This window comes from Malurus melanocephalus, unplaced genomic scaffold (genome assembly GCF_030028575.1).
Source record: "Malurus melanocephalus ecotype Western Australia unplaced genomic scaffold, MMel_1.1 scaffold_982, whole genome shotgun sequence".
Lineage (NCBI taxonomy): Eukaryota > Metazoa > Chordata > Aves > Passeriformes > Maluridae > Malurus > Malurus melanocephalus.
In genome coordinates this window covers 91661-113185 of record NW_026624214.1, presented here as the reverse complement: position 1 = coordinate 113185, position 21525 = coordinate 91661, and the positions used below count along the sequence as shown (strand labels likewise).

The window sequence follows — 21525 nt, the reverse complement described above, 5'->3', positions numbered from 1 at the left end:
CCGGATGTATTTCCATGTAAAGCTGCTACCTGGATCACATCTTAGCTAGCAGCACGGAAGCCGTGATCTAAAGTATCATTAAAGCTGCATGAATGATATTACGGAAGAAATTATCGTGCTATTTGTATGCAACAAAAAAGAAATGCTTTATTTTTAAAGGGAATGAAATACCTAAAGCTTGAAAGTTTGCAGTTATCTGTTGAGGGTGAGGGAAAGGCAGAATCCTCTGCCAGGAGCTTTGGGGAAGCRGAGCGGGTGAGGTGTTTGCTGTGCTGTGAGATGGTGTGAAACTTCACCGCCAGTCCCCGGTGGTGCCAAAACCTTCAGCTGGGCACAGCCCACCTCACCACAGACCTGGGCAAGAGGCCCTTGCTTTTAATACGAGCTCTCTGCTCATCCAAAAAGAAAGCCCTGAAATAATTAATGTGATTCTGATGGCTCAGGGCAGCGCTGATTAAAGTCATGTGAGCGCAGGCCTCTACCATTGTCAGCTCGCATTAATGTTGGGAGGCAGAAGTGCGGGGTGTGCTCCTCGCAAATCACAGCCCTGTCAGCCCCTGCCCTGTCGCTGCTGTCACACGCGGGGGCTGTTCAGCCTTCGGTGAAACGGGAGCGAGTGTGTAAAACACAGACACAGCGTCTGGCACGTTTCTGTGCTCTGCCTCCRCTTTCCCCCCGGCCGGAGCGGGACTGGCCGCACGCGATCCGGGCTCTGATTTCTGTCATTCCACCACCCTTAATCCTAATCTCGGTCTTTGCAGAGCTCGGGGGCTCCCGCTTTGGCACGCTCGTCTTTGGCATCGGGTGAGCCGGGATCCTGCTGTGTCAGGCACCTCTCTGCTTGGCAGCTCTGCACCGCAAAAATCTGAGCAGCATCTTTATAAATCCGTGTCAGGATAATCCCGCCTTGGCGAACAAAGAGGCTGCCTGCAAACAGGTGTAGCTGTGCGACAGCAGATTTTCCCTCTACTATTTGCTCTGAGGAGCTTGGGAAAAGCTGGCATTCCTTCGCGTGCCTCTCCCAAGCCTTTTCCAGGTTTTCTCTCATTTTCCCTACGGTCCTAGGCGGTGCTGTTGCCCCTGAAGCGCAGGATTCCCCAAAAGCAGAGGCTCCCGTCGCCCCGGCTGTGCGCGGATCGCTGGCAGCGCAATTAGCGGCGATGTTGAACCCGCTGCAGCATCGTGCGGYAGCTTTAATGAACAGCCGCTCCTCCGAGGGCACAGCCAGCCTGGCASAGCCKCTGCTGCATCCCCTGGCAYCGCTGGCATGCAGGGCTTGAGCAGGAAACACGGAGCAGAGTGCCTCGGGGCATCTGTGTGCAGAGGAGGAAACTCCCCGGGCTCCCTGGGGGGATTTACACCGAGCCCAGAGCTCATGGCCAGGGTAACAGAAGAAGGGGAGTGGTGGTGTCTAACGCTGCCCTTCCTTGGTTTGTTGAAGGGCAGGGGAGTCCAGCMTGACCTCCTTGGCCATGAGGATCCCCGCTCATGRCAGGMGAGAGCCAAACCTGCCCTGCTGGCACAGTCCCTGTCTGGGATGCCATCTCTCTAAACTCTGCCCCGTGTTTCCCAGGGATGCCCTGAACCCCAGGGACTCTTGAGTTTGCTGCTGCACTGGCAAAGATGGGGTGAATGCAGGAGCTGCCATCAGAGCTGTGTGCCATCAGAGCTGTCCCCAGCACAGCCCAGCTTTGGGGCTGGGTGGGACGTGCTGCCCTTTGCTCTAAGCACAGGGACTGTTTAACAGCAATCCTCTGTAATAAACAAGCTGCAGTTAGCACTCATCCAGGCTGGGAGCAGTTGGCTTTGATCTTAACTTGTGCTTGATCTTTTTTGTTTCTTCTGCTGCATCAGGGAAGTCACGACTCAGGTGTCCATCCTYTTCTGCTTTGCTCAAGAGATGAGCCCTCTCTCGTTCCCTGATATCCTTCCCCAAAGAGCCATCCTTGCCCAGAGACATTCCCCACTTACTGCCAGTGGCTGCTCTTGCTTGAACAAGTCCTGTGTTATTCTCAGCCCCCAAAGCTGCGTTCCCCTCAGGCTGTTGGRTCTCCCAGMTGTGGGGAGGTGWTCGAKCCCCCCTTGGAGAGGTTTGTTGGTSCTGGRGCTGTSACACAGCCTGGGAATATTTCMTTGCCTTGAGCTCAGTTTTGCTGGATCATATTGGTCAGCCTGTGTGTTCCTTCTAACAAACTTTGCTCTCCTTGGAGTTTAAGTAGTATTTTTCAACYTTGGTAAAAGAGCTCAATTAGAAAGAAGCCCCTTTGCAGCCATACACAGGACTGGACATTTCCAAGTTCTTTATTCCCCCTCCCCTTATCAAGGACATGGTCCCAGCAGCTCTCTGTGCTGCTCTTTTTTTTCTTGTTTTTTTTTTTTATTTCCATTGATTCTTTTTTAGATTAAAATGGATATTTTTGTATTGACCATCTAGGGATATACATTTTCACTGTGCAAGTTATCTAGTGTAGCAATTTCCCCTGCAATTATCCTGGTATAACATGGATGAGAACAAACTTTTTTTTCTCTTTTTTTTTTTCCTTGCTGCTTGCATCAAAATACTCCACAAGGGGGCAAAGATTCCCATTTCCAGCTCAGTTTGCTGTCGCTGCCAGGATCAGCTTCTCCAAAAWGCTCTAGAGCACAAAATCTGCAGCTAGATCATCAGAAGATGGGATCACTGCAGGGGGGATAAAGTGCTAAGCTCTTCCAAAATTCTGAAGTTTTTGATTTACATAAATGCATTGTCAGCATAGCTGACTTGTGACCAAAAATGCAAATCCTATGCACAGCCAGTCCCAGACAAGAGATTTGCCATATTTTCTTGGGTGGATAGGCAGCACCAGGGGCTCTGCCAACGTGCTGTTTTTATCAGGAAGAGAAATAGGTTCCACAGTGAGTGAGTACAAGACATCCCTCCTTATCCAGAGCCCTGGGGTTTGGGTAGGGCATGAGAAGTCCTGTATTTCCTCATGGGCACGATGTGCTGAAGCWGCTGCAACATGTGGAAAGAAGTTAAGCCCCAAACCTTTTTTGRCCTCCTCTGGTGGTGTGAAAGTTGACAAATATCCTCTTGAATTAGTTTAATAACATAAATTCATTATTACCATGGTTGAGTTCCCTTTTTCTGGTCCCTTAAACATCTAAATAGACATGTTTCAGGTTTTTTGAAGGAGCTGTTTTTTGGAAAGCCAACTGTCCCTCTGAAGTTYTCCCTTATTCTTCAAAAATACCTGTTTTTGCAATTGCAAGTCTAGTTTAATTAGAGGAGGTTTTGCTTGAGATATGCTGACACTTCCATTTGCAACCCAAATACAGAACAAAATTCATAGTTTGTTCAAAATTTAAACCTTTGATATCACAAAGTGAGAGCACTTTTTGAAGTTCAAACTTCGTTTTTTCTTTTTAAATCAGAAAGTTTTCAGAGAGTTATCATTATTTTCCTAAAGGGTGAATGAAGCTTCACATTTTAGTCCCTGTACTCTACATTCTGTAACCAGCTATTTCCAGTGAGATAGGCCTGAAGTTTCACAGGATGCTTGTAGTTATTTTAGTAGTTTGGCCAAACAAACCAATCCAGATGGCTGGACTGAGAGATGTAATCTTTTTTTATTTTTTTAAAGTTGATTATCCCCAGCATAGCTGTTTTAAAATGGCTTCATTAAAAACTGAAAGGCTGCACGCGAATTAGCTTCATTTACCACTTAAAAAGCTAAAATGTTGAAAATTGGTTCAGATATTTGTATTTGAAAGTCTGCAGATGAGTAATCACAGCAGGTATGCTTTGTTCAAAATTGCTTTAAAGGACAAAGGCAATTTCACATTCAAGTCAATCGAGATATCCTTTAAAAAGATGCTGGTAGTGGATCAACAACTTGAGTGCAAGGCTGAGAGGTCAAAATTATTTGGGCTTTTGAAGCTGGGATTTTTTCTCAGTGTAAACCTGAAGAATGTGCAACTTAACAATCTTACCTGGGTTTTTTGGGGGTTTTGATGACTCTAAAARAGGCCATACTTTGTATGGTGACTCTCCTCTGTAATTGATTCAGCTCTTCTATGATGGAGCTTTGGCTACCTTGGTTCTTGTGTCCAGAGTGAGCCAAGGGCTATCCCAGCCTGTGGTCAGTGAGCTCCCCATGCTGATCTCCTCTGTTTTGGGGTACCCTCTGCCAGCAGGAGGCTTAAATTTCTGCCTGAGGTTTATTGGTGTGAGTGGCCGACCCCTTTTAGCCAGGAAATGGTGGATGTTGGGAAAACAACCTGCTGTTGTTTTTTCCTTCCACCCTCTTGTGTCACAGCAGCGCTGGGAGTGCAGTTCTCTGTGCCAGAGCAGGTGGGAGATTGCACTCAACCTTGGTGTCAGTCCAAGGRCATCTCAAAAGAGCATTAAAAAGCATTTGCTGCACAGTGTGGGGAGCTCTTGTTGAGGATTTTGCTGCATATTGAGGAGAACAAATCCTGGCRATGCAAATGTGACTTGTGCTTCATCTGAGCACGCAGTGGTGAATTTGAGTTAAGAAATACATACCCTGCTTAGCTAAATATTGAGCAGTCAGAACTCTTGACAAACTGCTTTGGAATAAGCCCTTAGTTTAGATAGATGCATTTTYCCCTGTTTAAATATAGTTAATTAAAACAAATCAAACTTCAAATAGACATTTTCACATTTGTTAAGGTGTGCAGAAATCCCAGATGCTTTGGGGAGCAGAACCRTGGAAGGGGTACTCTGTGGTCCCCACACTTGTAGTTGCAGGAGCTGCAGAGGAAAAGTGATCTTGAATCTGTTTCAGAGGGACAGTTTGAGTTTTCACAGTGAAATCTGTTAGTTTTGYCATTTCCTTTCAGGCTCAAGTTAGACCCAAATGGTACCTGAATAGAAGGTCATTGAGTTTTTCTGATTTAATGCAGGAAAARATAAGTGCACTGAAACTAGTAACCTATAATGAGATTTAGATATATCTTATGTGTGAGATGGAAAAATGCTTGTTTTTTATGATAAATTACTTTGTTTTGTATATCCCTCTCTGTCAGTCTGCCTATCAAAATCTGTCGTCGGGGAATTCAACCGTACCCAGCATTAACCGGGTAGCAGCAAAACTGTGATTTATATATTTACTTACGTGCATGCAGAAAAAAAACCCTGATCAAAGGAGGGAGAGAAAAATTGATGGAAAACACCCACTCAGCGACCAATAACCGTCTGTTCTCTCCCTTTCCACTCTCTCTCTCTCTTCCTTACAGCAACCACTTGAAAGGAAAGACAGCCAAAACAGTTCCCAGCACAGCGTCTCGAGCCACCGCAGCGGGCACACGGCGTCCCCCGCGCACAGCACCCAGGTGCTGCCGGACTACGCCGCCCCGGAGGCGCCAGCCCCCGACCAGCCGGACACTTCTGGGCAGAAAAAGCCRGATCCGTTCAAAATCTGGGCCCAGTCCAGGAGCATGTATGAAAGCCGACGTGAGTATGAAGCAGGTGTAGTTGCTAAGGCTACGGCTCCGGCAGCTGCTCCCTGTGTGTGTTTTTCTTTTTGCGAAGAGCTGAATGTTTTAGGTTTCTGTTTTTAGGGAAATGTGAGTTAATTTGGTGGCTGTGGATGAGATCCRCTTGGGAGAGCTGCAGTTTGCTCTCTCACAAGGGATGGATTTAGATCATCTCTAGGAAAGGGTACTTAGACCAAAGCTTAATGTGGAAAAAATCCCTTTAAAATTAAAGACTGTCWTTTCCCCTGTATTTTTATTGTGCTTTTAAATTAGGCTGAAGGAGAATTTTCAAGTTTGTTATCCAATTCCTAAACTCTTTTTTGAGGTTAAGACTCGTTATCTGATATGCATAGGAATTTCAGTAAGGAGGGGAAGTATTTAGTTTGCTGAAATTCATATCAGGCGCTTTTCAGCCTCACCCTGGGGAGGAGAAAATCCAGCTGAGCCATTTTTACTTTGACCAGAGTGGACACTTTAACAATACAGATATTAAATGCATATTGTAAGTGGCTTTTATGGCAATTAATAATCTGCACACTTGGCTAATARTTCAGCAGGGTTTTGACTCTGCTCCAAGACTATAAATATGGTTTCAATCAGTTTCTTCTCTGGAAACAAAATAAACACATTGGCTTTGCTTTAATTGCACTGCTGAAGATGATCAAATCTGTGAAAGCTTCTTAAAGAGTTAGAGCATTAGGTTCATTTTGAAAGGCAGTAGTTACTGGAGTTACAGAAAAAGAAGTATCGAAGTCTTGATGCTCAGAGAGTATTATCTGCAGTTTGATTTTATTGTGCTAACTGGAAACTGGTAAAACCAGTCAGAAATGAACTTTTACCTCAGAATGAAAAATGGTAGGGCTTCTTTTTYCCTGACCAAATGAATCACTTTGAAGTCTTATATCCTGGAAAAATTAAATCATGAGTCACAGTTTCTTGGCTGAAGATGCATCTCTGTGGATTGAATGTCTCAGCAATGCAGTTTGTAGGTGTTTCAGCTTCTGTGCTCTGCTTCCCTCCCCATCTTTTCCTGGGGATTAGGTGTCCTGACTCCATGGGCTCCCGGGCCAGGTCACGCTGATCTGCGCAGTGCAGCGACAGAACTTGTACRTGCAGCTCACTGAAATAGGAAAAAGGGGTGAGAGCTGTGGGACAGCGACTCCCCAGCCCTGCAGAGCTGTGGGCAGAGCTCCTTCTTCCCTTTGTCCTTTGGGTGGACAAATATCCCATGGCACTGGCATTCCCACTGCCCAGCCTGCGTGGTTCCCATTGGCATTGTGCTGCCATTGCCTCCAACCCCCTGCAGCTACTTAGCTAATTTCTAATTAACTGTTTAACTCATACTAATTAGTCATTAGTATCAGCTTAGCAGCCTTAACTCCTGCTTGTCTTTCCTGATAAAACCCGAGATTGAGCTGGAGAAATCCTGAAGTGCACAGGCAGGCAGTTGCCCTTGTGTCACCTCCAGGGCCATGTGCTAAATCCTCCCTCTTTCCTCGATGGCTGCAGTTACCCTGTGGAGCTTTTGTGGATATCCTTGGCTGTGGATAGAGCCCTTCCAGAGGCCTTTTCACAGGCTCTTGTCCTGCTGGTTTCCCATCTTTTCCTGAGCCACGATCCTCACTGCTTGGGCCTGTTGCTAGACCAGGGTCTGCTCCACCCCTGCCTCTTCCCTGTTTACCTTTCCATAGTTCAGCAGCTCTGTAGTGAGGTTGATACTCTTTTATTGCTTCAGTCCTTGTCTCCTGCCTCTTCTTCCTGGTGAGACTGTCTGAACATTGGGGCTTTTCTATGACTTTTGCATCCCATTGCTGTTCCCTTCWGGGAAGGTGTGTTCTGAGATTTCTTGGTTTCATAGATTGGGATTATTTGGAGAATGGTGAAGTGTGATACGGTCATATCTCACTTTAAACCATTAGAAGTGTCCAAGAACCTGTGAATTCCCAACTCTAAGCTGGAGTGAAACATATTCCCTGGGGATTAACCTGTGCTCTTAGCGACATGGCTTTGCTCTGGGTAATGAAATGTGACAAAAAGCAGGAAAGATAAGTGAAAAATGAAGTTGGACATGCTCTGTCTCCTCTTGTGGTCTGATCCCAAAGYGTGACTGGTGGTTTTATGTAGAGGTCTGTGGTCAGCTCCTCCTTTCCTCAGCAAGCCCTCACTCCTCAGTAGTCTCCTAAGGGGAGTCTGTGGTTCACAGCTGAAGCCTGGCTCTGCTGCCCTGGGTGCTTGGGGTGAGGCACTGTGTTTCATTCCCTTTGTTATGAACCCGGATCCTCCCTTTGACCTTCATTCCCAGTGCATCCCAAGCACTGGCTGCATAGCTCTGGGGTCATTTTTAGGGATCTCTGCTGACATAGAGCCCCAGAATTTGATGGGAGAAGCGTTCCCTGGGGACTCCAGCTTCACTGTCTGTCAGCTCCACGTGTGCTGTTCTTCATGTCCTTACCCAGCTGCAGTTGGGTTCAGCTCCAGTGCCACCACTGGCTGCAGGGAACAGTCACATCATTGCTTTCTCCTTTACTTGGGCTCACCCACTCCCTGGGGCTCTGGGGCTGCCATCTCCTGTGGCATCCATAGCTTTGGGTGCTGGGTGTGCCTCCCTCTGCAATTCCTGACGGAGGTGTGAGCACACCTGAGTGAGGTTCTGATGTCACCCGAGTGCCAGAGCACAGGGTGGGTGACACATCCAGTAACCAGGGCATTTGGTGGGTTTTAGAAAGCTCCACCACCAGAGGAGTCCCAGCACAGCCCTCCCTGCTTGTCAGTCCAGGGCTTGCCCTCTGTTAATTGCTGGCCTTAAATTTAAAAAGCCCTCAAGAGGGTTATAAAATGCTCTTTTGGAGAACCAAAAGAGGAGTGGAGAGGCAGGGTTTTGAATCCTCAACAAGTGGACTGAAAAACAGCAACAACCCTTCATGTTGAAGTATATGATGAATCTTAAAAGGATAGAATTTTAGAGCATTAGATTATCTTAAGTGTTTTATTTTATCCCATTTTTGAAATTGTTGGGCATAAAAAGARCATAGTGCAATTTTTCAAGTGCAGTTGACACAAGAAGATGAATTCATTAACTCTAGCCCAGACAGATTTTTTTTTCATCTAAAAATAATAATATAAAGAGGTTTTATTCAGTATATGAATTCGTCTTCTCCAGGATATTTCTAAGAAATACTGAATCTGTAATGAACACCTACTGCCTTTTTCTCTGTGAATGCATCCCACTGTTACTTAGATTAATAATAAGAATGTAGACACAGAAAGCAAAGGCAACATTTTAACCAGAAATTGYAAAATTCGTTCTTCCTCTATTTGAGTTGTCCTTGGCTCAGTATTTAATTTGAAAAGGCCTTATGTGACCTATCTCACTGAAGTCATTGGTAGAGCWCAATTAGGTTGAAAAGCACCATAATCCATAATTGTGTAAAAGCTTGTGTTTTTATGATTTACCCAATGCACCTTCATATCAGAAAGCACTCTAATTCTGTGGGGGAGAGCCACAGACATTGCTTGTTTAGGGGAAGAAAAAAAAAAAGAATAAAAATTAAGCTAGAATTAATAATGCAAAGCTAAGCAAAGACTCCATCACTGTTTCTGGCTGAGGGGAAGCAGATTAGAACTGCAACTTTATTCCACAAATGCGGGTTAAAGTTCCTCCGTGTGCAGCTCCCCGGGGTGAGGGGATCAGCCCTGCAAGGTGCTGAGCACTTGGGCTCAGGTCCAAGGGAGCTTATTTTCGAGCTGTAAACCCAAAGGGACAGGGATGCTTTAAGGCTAAGGCTGAGCTCAGATGCTCTGCTGCAATCTGGCCCAGAGTCACCAGTCTTTGCTGGATTAAGACGTTTGAGAATAGCCGGCTTTGTGCGAGTGTGCAAACAGCATTTGGTGGTGGTAACAAAMGCACTCCTGGCTGGTGCTGAGCTTGAGCTGCCTGAGCTCCTCGTTATGGGTAACTCATTGCTGCTCGTGGGAGTTGTGTACATGAATCAGAGAGAAGGACCARCCCTTAAGGTTTTAAAAGCTGAAGCAGTTCCAAGATCCAAGAATGACATAAGTGAAGAGCACTCAGAGAGAGAAACAGCAATTGAGTGGCTTAGCAGAGRGCCACAATTCAGGAACCTCACACTGTTTTATTGAAATGTATTTTTATAATATGCTTTTTACTTTTCGATGTATTATTAAACTTCCTTAAAGATTAACACAATCTGTTGTCAAATTTTTCTCATGTGGCCTGATTGCTTTGCAAAATACCGTATCCTACATATGGCCATCTGTCAAAACAGCAGTGACAAAATGAATTAATCTGAATTGCAGATGTGTTAATGAATCCCTTTGAAGGGCTTAAGCATTTAATTAAAAGTAAAGCAGAACACGATAGAGAATTTTTAAGGCTTTTAAAATATTCGAAGKTACCGTTAATATTTGAATTTTATTTTCAGGCACATAATTTGTTTGGGAGGATTTCTCTCTCCCCAAACCTAATTAGAATAATACAAACAAGTCTTGACCCCAGCATRTTCGCTCACCGGCAATCACTCAGAACTAAAAATATTTGCACAATAATACAAACATTGGATACTTTCCCCTTAAAATAGAAAAGCAGAACAYTCTCCAGAAATTGCAGCCGCCTTCTGATCAGACTGGCTTGAAAGATGATGTTTAGTAAAAGCCCTTTGGTAGGGTTATGTCCTTTTATTGTACTAATGGTAGACAAACAGTTGCAGTGATACTCTTGGGCACACAGATGTACCCATGCCCTTGGAGAATGTGTTGCTAAAAAGGACTGAGCTCACGTCGCGTGAGCTTGCTCATCTTGTCAGGAGCTCCTGCTGAAGCCATCGTTCAAAAGCTTTCCGTGCCACCATAAAGGGTTGGTTAAAGGGAAAGGACAAAAAACTTAGAATTCTTCTGCAGTGGGATAGTTTAGAAAATGGATTTCTTGTAAATATGGAACTGCCTCATGAGATCTGTGGCTAAATCACAGGACATTTCAACTATGAAACTCTCCATCAGCTTCAGTGAGATTGTTCACTCCTGATTTCAGACTTTTCCTCATATACTTTGCTGAATCTGGGCCTTAAACCTTTTGTACTTTGCCAAGCTATGAGTCACTGAAAGTGCTGCTGCTTCAAATGAGCCAGTGACTAAAGCAAACTCATACTGATCCTTSTTGAATCCATCTTGTGTTGAAACTGATGTCACACTAGGCAGATTTTTATTTTATATAACATGTTAAAGTTTGCATAAGAAAGTTTGATTAAAATTACCTGTAATTACGCACTGTGTTCATTGTTCATCACCACATATTTAGAATTTCATTTAACATTAGATAAAGGTATTTCTATTTGCAAAGCTAACTCATGTCATGAAAGTGAAAGGTGTTTTGTAGAAAAGCATACTTAAGGTGTTCTCACAGAAATTTTTCCTCTAGGGAGATAAAAAGAGTTTTTTTTAAATATACTTGCATGCATGTGCATAAATGTATAAATTCATATGTGTGTGTGTTTTATATCCACATGTGCACAAGCATGTGTAGATAGATGTGAAATTTAGTATGTCATAATCCATAGTAGCTATAACCTTAACAAATGGTGCATGAAAGCCTAACACGACCCATAAAGTCACAACTAATTAAATGAACTAACGAGAAAGCAGATGCATTAAGCTTTGCAAAATTGTAAAATTAATATTACAGCTATGTCACCTTCGCCTGCAACTGGACTGAGCAAGGGTGAGAGAGAGAGAGAAATCAATTCCACGAGTTTTGGAGAATGTAAGACTGTGCCGRGAATGTATCTGTGTCTTGTGATGTCTTGTTCTGGTGTCATTGCTGCTCTGTGGAGGGGGCTCTTCATCACCCAGGGAGTCTGGCAGGGCCATTTGCAAAGGTCACTCACCGAGGGACAAAATCTGGCCTTGCTGTCCTGGCTGGACACCTGTCCTGGTGTAGGTGGCAAGGGGGAGGGTATGTCTTGTCCCTTCATGAGTTTGCCTGTGTGTCTCATCAGCATCACCCACCTCTCCTGCCATTCACAGAACTCTTCTTACCACTTTTGCACTGCTCTCCAAATGGTCTGGACGATTTAATTAATTTGGGATAAGCAGGCTGGTAAATTTTACCCATTTGGGCTATGTATGTGTTTTATCAGTCGGACACGCTTGAGATCAGTCAAGGTGCAGGGATGCAGCAAATAACTCCTAGAGGCCATTTTTCATTAATTTTCAGCCAAGTTTCAGCAGCACCATGTTCTCTTTAAGTAAGAAAWGTGTCTCCTCTGAGGTGCTACTGAATAATGGGAGAACCTAAAATAATTCTCCAGTAGGGAATCTCAGAGGGTCTCACCTCTGAAGCTCTGCGTTGGGTGGGTGTTCTGGGTTGTGCCACTGAGTCACTGCCCTGCAGAAACACTGCAAAAAGTGGTAAAAGGAGCTTTGTACCCACCCTGTGTAAAGGTCTGTTGTCTGTGTGTCTGCTGTGTCTGTGTTCCACCTCACTGTAATCCTTCCAGTGGGAGGAGCGCTGTGGGRAAGAACTGGCTCCTTTTTGGGTAGACCTGTCTGTTTTTGTTGCTTTGGTCTGACACAGAGTGCCCAGCCCAGCCTGCTGTTCCCTCCAGCGGCGTTAATTGCAGAGCTGGGACCCAAACCAGGGCCATACGGCATCGTTCAGTGGGACTGAGGGGTGACAAATGGGAAGGTGTTGGGAGATGCCGAGCACACGGACCCACACCAGAGCTCTCTGCAGAAGCCACTTTACCTCTGACAGACCCAACACACATTATTAATTGTTTGGGGCCAGCCTTTGCCAAAATAGCCTGCGAARGGCTGGAGAGACGCTCCCGACTGTGTCTGCTCGTCACGCTCCCCTCGCTGAAGGCGGTGACAAACAGCAATTAATTCATTGTCTGAATTCTGCTGTTGTGGCACACATCTGCAAGGGGCGAGCTGCCTCCAGCCAGGGGAGATGAGCCACGAACCACGAGCAGGCACCCGGCGTGTTCATCACCCAAACRCTCTGTAATTGTGTCTGCACGAAAATCAGCCTCTAATTCAGCGAGGGCACGGGTGTTAAGCTTAGCTTATAATTGCAGGTAATTAAAATGTGAAAATATTATCTGTAAAGCTGGTTTAAATGAAAATGTCGAAGCAGACCTTAGCGTTCACCTATTAGTTTAATTTTTAGTAATCCCCATTCTTCAATTCATATTCTGTTTTAACTCATTGAAGAGAGACCATTAGAGCTAACCAAAACTCTTTAACATTGACAAGGACCAGAGTAGACCCAAATTTTTGCACAATAAGCACAGACAGTGTAAAATGCAATTAGGGCCCAATCTGATATTCACTGCTGCTAATGGGAAACAACCTGTTCACAGATACAGAAAACTAGATGATGTTTCATTAAACATGCTGCAGCCAGTGTCCAAGTAGGCACTTACTTAAATTGAATTCTTACAATATACTTTGGTTTCTTTGCTGAAGTTATAGGCAGCTGACTGGTAAAGGAAYGGCTTTTTATTGTCATTAATTATAAATTTTGGGAGGGCATCATTACCAAATTAGTCAATGTTACAGATACTATGCCATAAATATTAAATGAACCCGAAGTTGTCTTCTGATATGATACAACGTTAGCAATTAGTTTTGCATTTTTAAAAAAGGGATGAAAGCAAGCACGAGTAAGTTAATATAAAACATTACTGTTCAACAGCGTTTCAAGGTTAGTACTTGACTGTATGTAATATTCATTGTAAAAACCTTGCTGGTGTTCCATGCTAATGARTAGGTGAGGTTGAGCTTTTTTATGTTTCCAGCTGGTTTTATCTCTTCAGTGCTTTTGCAGTGCCTGTACACGAGTGAGAGTCAGGAGAGCTGCGCTGTTTTGAGTGCAGCCCTTCTGATTTACACAACTGGGGATCTGTCCCATAGTTGTTGAGAGCAGTGTTGGTAGGCAGATAGCAAACTATGCTTGGGAAAGTTAATTAAACAGCAGAAGTCATAACAAGTGGCTCTTTTGTCTCCCATGAATGAGGAGGCAGCTGTATTGTTTCTGGCAGAGTAATTCTCTGTTGTGCACATTTATTTATTAATGATTTGGAAGAGTCTCTTGCTATGGGTAATGATGCTAATATTGACAGAAGGAAATATTATAGTGATAAACAAATGGCAAGTCACAATTGCATTACCTAGAAAGTAGAAACCACTGCCTAACTTAGAGTAGTGATTTAAATAATAATCCTTTAGTATTTAAAACTATAAAACTATTTTTAGTTATGTGTAAAAAATCAAGACCACCTCATTTAAAGGTTAAAAATGCATAGGACATCCTTTTATGTACATCTGAGTAGTCCTAAATTGGGTATAAAGGTGTGATATTTTGATTAAAAATCACAGTTTTTCTTCTTTCTTTTCAGTTCCAGATTATCAAGAGCAGGATATCTTTCTATGGAGAAAGGAAACTGGGTTTGGATTTAGGATTCTAGGTGGAAATGAGCCTGGAGAACCTGTGAGTATCACGTTTTAATTCATGACATCATTCAGAAACACASCACTAGAATGTACAGATGTGCAGAACTATGCTGGACCATCTCTGTTGACATAGTGGACTATATATGTCCTGCATCTCCTCCCTACCCTCTGTCCAAAAAACCCAGAACTCCATAACTGAAATGGATTTGGCTTCTCCTTCTTTTATGATAAACCAAATGAAATCACATAGGTCCTTGGACACTGAGGACAGGATGTCCTGGYCAGGTTTGTAAATATTTTGATCTTAGAATGCCAGGTTTTTCTACTGGCTCAGTTTTCTCCTTGAATTCAGTGAACTCCTTTGCCATAAATCCAGTGCCTGTGGGAGGTGTCATCCTTTCATGCTCTGCACAGGTCACAGTTGACTGGTGGCAGCATGAATTTCCACGTTTTCTCCCTGCCAAAATTATTTTGTTCATTTATGGGAAGAGAGACCATGAATTCCTCTTCTGTTAGAGTAACTCCCCAGAACTCACTGAAGATAAACCAGGACTGAGTTGGTGGACAAGCGTGTAGTGTGGAGCTTGTAAACCCTGGAGGCAACTGAAAGGGTAACTCAATCTCAGCTTCCCTGACAGGACCCTCARTGCTTTTAACCATCCTCCTGCCTGGTCTCTGTCTGGTTGACATTTCCCAAGGCTGGCTGTCCTTAGAGTGAATGGACTGCCTAAAGAAACGAGATGTCAATTTATTACAATCTCACAATGTGCTGCGCTCACACAGAACCTCTTTCGCAGGAGCAGCTTTCCCAACCAGCAGACATTTACAACAATTTAATGTCCCTTCTAAATTGGTTCTAACYACAAGTGCCCCTTGCTTCCAGCTGGCTGTTGAGCTGGTTCTCATGTCTGTCTCCTCCTATGCTGATTGCTCAGATTTACATCGGTCACATTGTACCGCTGGGTGCTGCTGACGCCGACGGCCGCCTGCGATCGGGCGACGAGCTCATCTGCGTGGATGGGACGCCGGTGGTGGGGAAATCACACCAGCTCGTGGTGCAGCTGATGCAACAGGCGGCCAAACAAGGGCACGTCAACCTGACCGTCAGGCGCAAAGTGGTTTACACAGGTAAGGCTGCGGTGTCACCCTGCAGGGGTGGATTTTCTTGCCAGGAGCCCATCTGTTCTGCAAATGGTTTAAGGGAGAGGAAAAAAAAAAAAAGCTTCTCCTCAAAGTGCTGGGAAAACTCAAGGGATGTAGTGTTATTTTTCCTGTTTTGACTGTTTTTAGTCTTTTTTGTTATTGATCAAATAAGTTGCAAGTGCTTTTTTTCCCAGCCAAGAGTTCCTCTCAGTCTCAGCTGGCTTTCCCAGTCTTCATAAGGTTTCTGAGTTGTGCTGGACATTGTGCACACACTGCACAAATGTAGGGTGGACARAAGAGAAGCTGGCAGATAGACAAAGATGCAAAGAGAAATGACACTGCCTGGTGCCACCCAGATGAGTGATTGAAAAAYGTCCTGGTAGCAGAGGAAATGAAGACACGAGCATGAGCTTTCTAAATTACATGTGACCTTAGGTTTCATACTGCAGAGTAACTTTGRATGCTGCCTCTCCCTTTGAGTCCCTTTAGGACTCAGGTGTGGGATTTGCTTTAGCTCACTTAAAAAAAGGATATTATGTAGCTTTTCAAGTTTAGGCGTCATCAGATAAATAGGCAGCGATGTACTTTGATCTTCGAGAGAATCAAAATAACATTCAGGGTGGAAAYTAGGCCCTCAATGGAAGTTAGGACTAGAAGACTACCTCTAAAATAGSTCTGTGTTCTTATCCAGGGCTGAGCTCCTTCTGCACAATAATAAATAAATGTTCACATCTTGTTTCTTACCTTCATCCTAACATGGATTAAATGCCAGGTTATTCTCTCCTCTGACAGCCTGTCTTTAATTCCTTACCAAGGGCTGGCAGTGTGAGAGAAGCTTTAGAGGAGCTTTGGGAGGAAGGGGAAGGGCAGCTGAATTTTGGTATTGTTTTTGTGTGTGGATTTTCTATGCAGTTTTACAGCCTCCAGGCTGGAAATTACCATGAAAGATTTAGATGCATGAGATCTCTCTTGATATTTCATTCAGAGCCATGTTACTGCAGATCGAGCTATTTCTGAATCATTGCAAATGTGGACACTTACTCTAGGATAAATTATTCAGAATCCCTTCTTTCACCTTATATTTGCAGGCTTTTAAATTTCAGCATAACTTTTGTGGAGAAGGCTGTTCCTGAATTTTGGTCCCTTGTTCCTCCTGTCATCTCTATGCCAGTAGAAAAAAATTGTTCACCTAAATGGGAACTCTCTGTCTTGAGATTCATGTAGGGAGAATTTTATGCTCCTGTATTCTTAATATGAAGAATGCTATATGTTTAGTACATACTTTTGAGTATATAAGCACAGACAGGACTTCTATCCAAGGATATTTTAAAACCTTTTTCTTTATTTTGTTTTCGTGCATCATGATTTTACAGGTTTAGATTGTGTTTGCCATCCATTTTCTTGCTGATGCTTTTAAGATCTTCAACTTAATTTTGATTCACCAAGTTGGAGAAKTGACCTGATTAGTGGAGGCAGCCATTCAGCAGGGACAAGTGCAATATGCTGCTCTCAKCTGCACAAATGGGCTGCAGAGGACAGGCTGAGAGTAACAAGAAGTGGAAGCTGTTGTGGGCCACGAGGTTGGCTCAGGTGAAGAAAAACCCTGTGCTGGGATGTAGGCAGGGGGRAACTCTCCTGATTTCCCAGCAGATGATGGCTTAGTGCAATATGGTCCAGCACTTCAAGAAAGACGTATTTGAGTTGGAGAGAGCCCAACTGGAGGGAGTCCAGAGGACCAGGGAAAATAAGGAGAGCTCTAGAAAATATGGTCTGAAAGGAAATATTGAACAAATTTGGATTCTTTAGCTTAAAGCAGAGAGGGGGGAGGAGGCATTAAACTCCCCAAGATTATAAGAGGCTGCTGCAAAGAGGGAGGGAATAATATGTTCTCCATATGCCTGTTAGATAGCACTAGAAATAATAGCCTTATGTTGCAGCAGGGAAGATTTAAGTCAGATATCGCAACCAATAGATTGCCTGGGGAGATATTTAACAGCTGATTAGATAAACATCTGTCAGGACTGACATTAAGTGTAGTTGGYCCTCACTTGAGCAGAGTCTGGACTAAGCAATTTTTTTCAGATTTCTTCAAGCCTTGTGGTAGCTGATTAGATTTTAAACCAATACCCCTCCAACTTCAGTTGCTGTTAAACACTTGTTTAATATTAATGTTAACAATGTTTAATGGTTTCCCCTGCCTGTGCCAGACWGTGCAGATGATAGTTGCTGGTTCTTCTATCCAGAAGAGTTTGGTTCACAAGTTGTTTTGCTCAYGTGGGTGATTGTTGCTRCTTAAGATCCCATTAMTCAAAGGCATACAGTGCTAACTAAYTGATAGCTTAGAGTTTAGAAGTAYRTAAAAGGTGTTGCTGTGAGRTATTACTGCCTCTYCTCGTGGCTTGTGGATATGTAYGTACAATATATGTGTGGCTGTACATATATGACTGAAGTGGGGGTGCAACAGCTGGAGGAGGCACCTTTGAACTGATGTAATCCAGGTTTAAAATGCCCCAGAGCATCCAAGCACTGCCCTGGTTTAACCAGGCTGCAGTTTGCCAGGCTKGGGCTGCATGACCACACTCAGGAGAGGGTGAACACGTGTGGGCAKTGCCACCACTGAGCAGAGCTGTCGGTGGTGACATCTGAAAGCATGGCCATGATACGAGCCAAAGACCAAAGCAGCTGATTTCCTTTTACCAGTTGTCGAGCACTAAATGGTTCAACCTGCTTGAGCAGTGGTTTTTGTGCCCTCCCCAGTTCCCAAGGCAGAGAATGAAGTCCCGTCCCCAGCCTCCTCCCACCACAGCAGCAACCAGCCGGCCTCGCTGACCGAGGAGAAGCGGACGCCGCAGGGCAGCCAGAACTCGCTCAACACGGTCAGCTCGGGCAGCGGCAGCACCAGCGGCATCGGCAGCGGCGGCGGCGGGGGCAGCGGGGTGGTCAGCACCGTGGTGCAGCCCTACGAYGTGGAAATCCGCCGTGGAGAGAACGAGGGCTTCGGCTTCGTCATCGTCTCGTCGGTGAGCCGGCCCGAGGCGGGCACCACGTTCGGTGAGTCCTGCGGGTTTGCGACCGCGAGGTTTGCGGCGCGAGGGGGTGAGCACGGGGATCTGTTTAATTGAAAGTCGTGAGCGTGGCCCGATTTGTGTAATTAATRCTTAATCAGAGGCAAAGAGTCGGTAGGTGTTTGCCTCCTGGGTTTTGTTCRGCACTGAGTCGGGAAGAGCAGAGTGAGAAACTCCAGCCTGGAGARCTGAAATGCCACCAGTGACAATTGCTGCTGCTGGCTGTCTGGGAGAGCCTCTCTGGGGTTTGCTCTCGGAGGAGCAGCTGGGGATCCTCCCAGTGATGCTGTTTGCCAGTGCAGAAACGGAGCAGGTGGAATGAAATGTGTCTCCTGATGGCGGAACCGAGCCAGTTGATTTTAAAGCAGTAATGCTTAAACTGATTAACTTCTCTTTGGCAATCAGGGTTGTTCTGATCATCATTATGGAGTGAGCATGCTGATAGCGGGGAAGTTTTAATTAATAGTGCTTGCTGGTGAGACATAAAATGAGGAAAAATTGTTAAAAAAACAGGATGTTTCTTTTACCCATTTCACCTCTTTCCAAATCCATTTCTTCAGAGTAGGAAGAAAGTAAGTTTAAGCATAAGTTTAAGCAATGTCGCATGTAATATCCTGCCCTAATAGAGGTGGTCATGGTTTCTGTCTGAGGASAGTCTTTCTGCTAGGCAGACACCCATTTCTAGGGGGTGCTGCAAAGGAGATGTACCTAAGCTGGTTTTGCAGATATGCCCAGAACAGCCTGCTCTCGAGCAGAAGTGTCATTGCAAGGAGAAAATCAAGAGATGCTATTTTCTTCCCTTTCCATCTCCTCCAAAAGGAGGCCAGAGGTGGCATCCACTTGTACTTTGTGAAGGAAGAAGAAGGTGTTCCTTAGTCTATGGCGCGTGGTAGGGGTGGGGGGAAGGACAGAGCTCTGCCTTGGCSATCTTCACAGTGCTGTGGTGTGCAGACAATGCATTTCAGGCTCACTGTGCAGCCTGAGTGTTCCTGGTGCAGGAATTGGCCTTTCCCTCTTTCTCCGAGGTGTTATTTTCTGACGTTTCTTGCCATTGCCCATCAGTGACAGACACCCTTAGTAACACATCGAGGGAGCACCACCTTCATTGTGGTATTGATGCAGAACAGGCCATTTCTAACACAGTTCTGGGCAGTCTGGCAGCAGAGATTTCAAGGGGGAAATTGTGGTATAAAAGCAGTGCATCGAGTTCTGTCAGTTCTGAGGTGCAAGGCTCTCACACTGTCCTTGCTGCTGGAAACTGCTCTTCTTATAAAATAGGTGTTTTGGTTTACACAGTGGTGTAATATAAACCAGATTAACCCAAACGTCTAGAACATATAGAACAGGGAGAGTGCTTTTATCTTCTGAATGTATTTGCAAACGTGTATAAATAACTTTTACTGTATGAAGATTATGATCTAACTCTTCTCTGCAGAGAAACCTTCACCTGAGGTTGTAAAGGGTTGTGTTTGMTTTAGCCCAAAATACTTGCTAACTGGAAGTTTTCTGTGCAGGGGCTCCCAAGGAGATCTGTTGATCTGTGACTGTTTTTCCTTTAATTTTTTCAAGTATACTCAGCTTTTTCCTAATACTCCGCATGAGATATGTGTTCCCTCTTCTGTCTGGTGCTTGCTCTGGACCTGCTTTGTAGTTTTTTTCTTTCATGGGTAGTATTTAGAGATGGGCCAAACTGGTTCTAAAACCAACCTTGGTCACTTTGGTGTGGGCTCTATCATCTGTGTTCAGTGTATTGGAGAGAGTAGAGACTCATATCCTCAAAACAGACTCTGAACTGGATGGGGCTTTGTATTCCCAGAAAGAGAAACTTTCTAACATAATAAAATAAGAAAAAAGAAATCTCCTTAATGTTTGTAACTAATATTAACACTTTCTGCCAGTTTCCATCACATCTTTCTGGCCTCACATATCCKTGTCTTAGCCTTTTCTTCTTTATGGTCTTTCTAGTGTGGTCGTGTGTGTATATCTCTAAAACTACTACTAATCAAATAAAGACTACAGCAGAGATGGGAAAGTGCATCTTGAGGGTGAATGTATTGTGGATGCAAAGTGTGAGATGACCACTCTGTGTGCCCCAGGGCCTCCTGCCCACCTAAAAGAGCCATAAAAAAAAACCTAACTGCATTTATCTGAATGACGTTGTGTATCCTCTGTGTCTCAGTTCTGCATGTTATGGACAACCCTGTGTTTTTGAAACAAAAACAACTGCATGGAACAGGAGGAGAATTTTGTCTCCAGAACACATTCATCCTGAAGTGCTCTCGCTCTGTGTGTCAGACATCTCAGTGGTTTTGTGTGTGGTTTTAGAGGTATTTGAATGAGAAGGTCCTTACTCCTTCCCTGTTCCCACCTGGTGCCATCCAAGATCATAAAAGGGGAAGGGTTAGCAGAGGCTGAGGTGGGTGCCAGCACCAAACAGGTTACCTTTGTCAGTCTTGGCCCATCTGTAGTGGTCCTGTGCCTTCCCTGGTAGTACCTTCATTCACAATGGAAGAAAAATGTTTCATGTTGCTTCCCCGTGCAGCGCTGATAGAGTGGGTCTGTGTGGTAGAAAGGGAGCCACACTCCCTCCTAGGCCTAGAACGATTTTATCTTTCTAAATTGAGAAAGAACAAAACATTGGCAGAAGCTTGAACAGCAGTTGGCTTAGAGAAGGGCTGGAGAGGCTGACACCGATATAATCTTGGAGGACAAAGGTTGAGTTTTCTACAAACAACTTCAATTTTTTTTCTTCAAAAACCAAATCAGATTTGAATTACGATGGGGCTGTTAAGTGCAGTTGTAGTCAATACAAATCTCACCATTTATTAACAAAAATCCACTTGGGGGGGAGTTTTGAGKGATTAACAAAACACCTTTTTGTGGAAGAAGTAAAGTGTTGTGCACTCATACTAGTTGATTGCCAATGTTTTGAACACTGGCAGCAAAGCTATCCTATAATAACTTTTGCTTGATGCATTAATTAATTAACCCTTAACCTTCTCTTTCCCTTTTCAACCCTTTTTTTCCTTTTCCCCTTCACCATATTCCCACGTATGTAAACAATAAAAAAAAAAAAAAAACAAAACCCCCAAACCAATACAAAAGCGGGAAATGCATGTGTGGCCATGCCTCACAAAATAGGTCGGATAATTGAAGGGAGCCCCGCAGACCGCTGTGGAAAGCTGAAAGTAGGAGACCGGATCTTGGCTGTCAATGGGTGCTCCATCACCAACAAGTCGCATTCAGACATCGTCAACCTCATTAAGGAAGCGGGAAACACCGTCACCCTGCGCATCATTCCAGGAGATGGTAAAGTATCTGTTTCCTGCTGTCTTACCCCTCTTGGTTGCGTTCCCCTGTTGGG

General features: G+C 44.4%; 1 protein-coding gene across 1 annotated transcript in view; it reads left to right on the top strand.

Moving 5' to 3' along the window:
* Positions 1–21525, top strand: part of LOC130585867 (membrane-associated guanylate kinase, WW and PDZ domain-containing protein 1-like) — a gene marked incomplete at its 5' end in the record, with an annotated part of 36285 nt that overhangs the window by 752 nt on the left and 14008 nt on the right. Inside the window, 6 exons of the mRNA XM_057386534.1 lie at positions 5242–5458; positions 11180–11257; positions 13899–13990; positions 14889–15081; positions 17854–18147; positions 21303–21470. Coding sequence (XP_057242517.1) covers positions 5242–5458; positions 11180–11257; positions 13899–13990; positions 14889–15081; positions 17854–18147; positions 21303–21470 — 1042 coding nt within the window. The remainder of the gene's footprint in view (positions 1–5241; positions 5459–11179; positions 11258–13898; positions 13991–14888; positions 15082–17853; positions 18148–21302; positions 21471–21525) is intronic.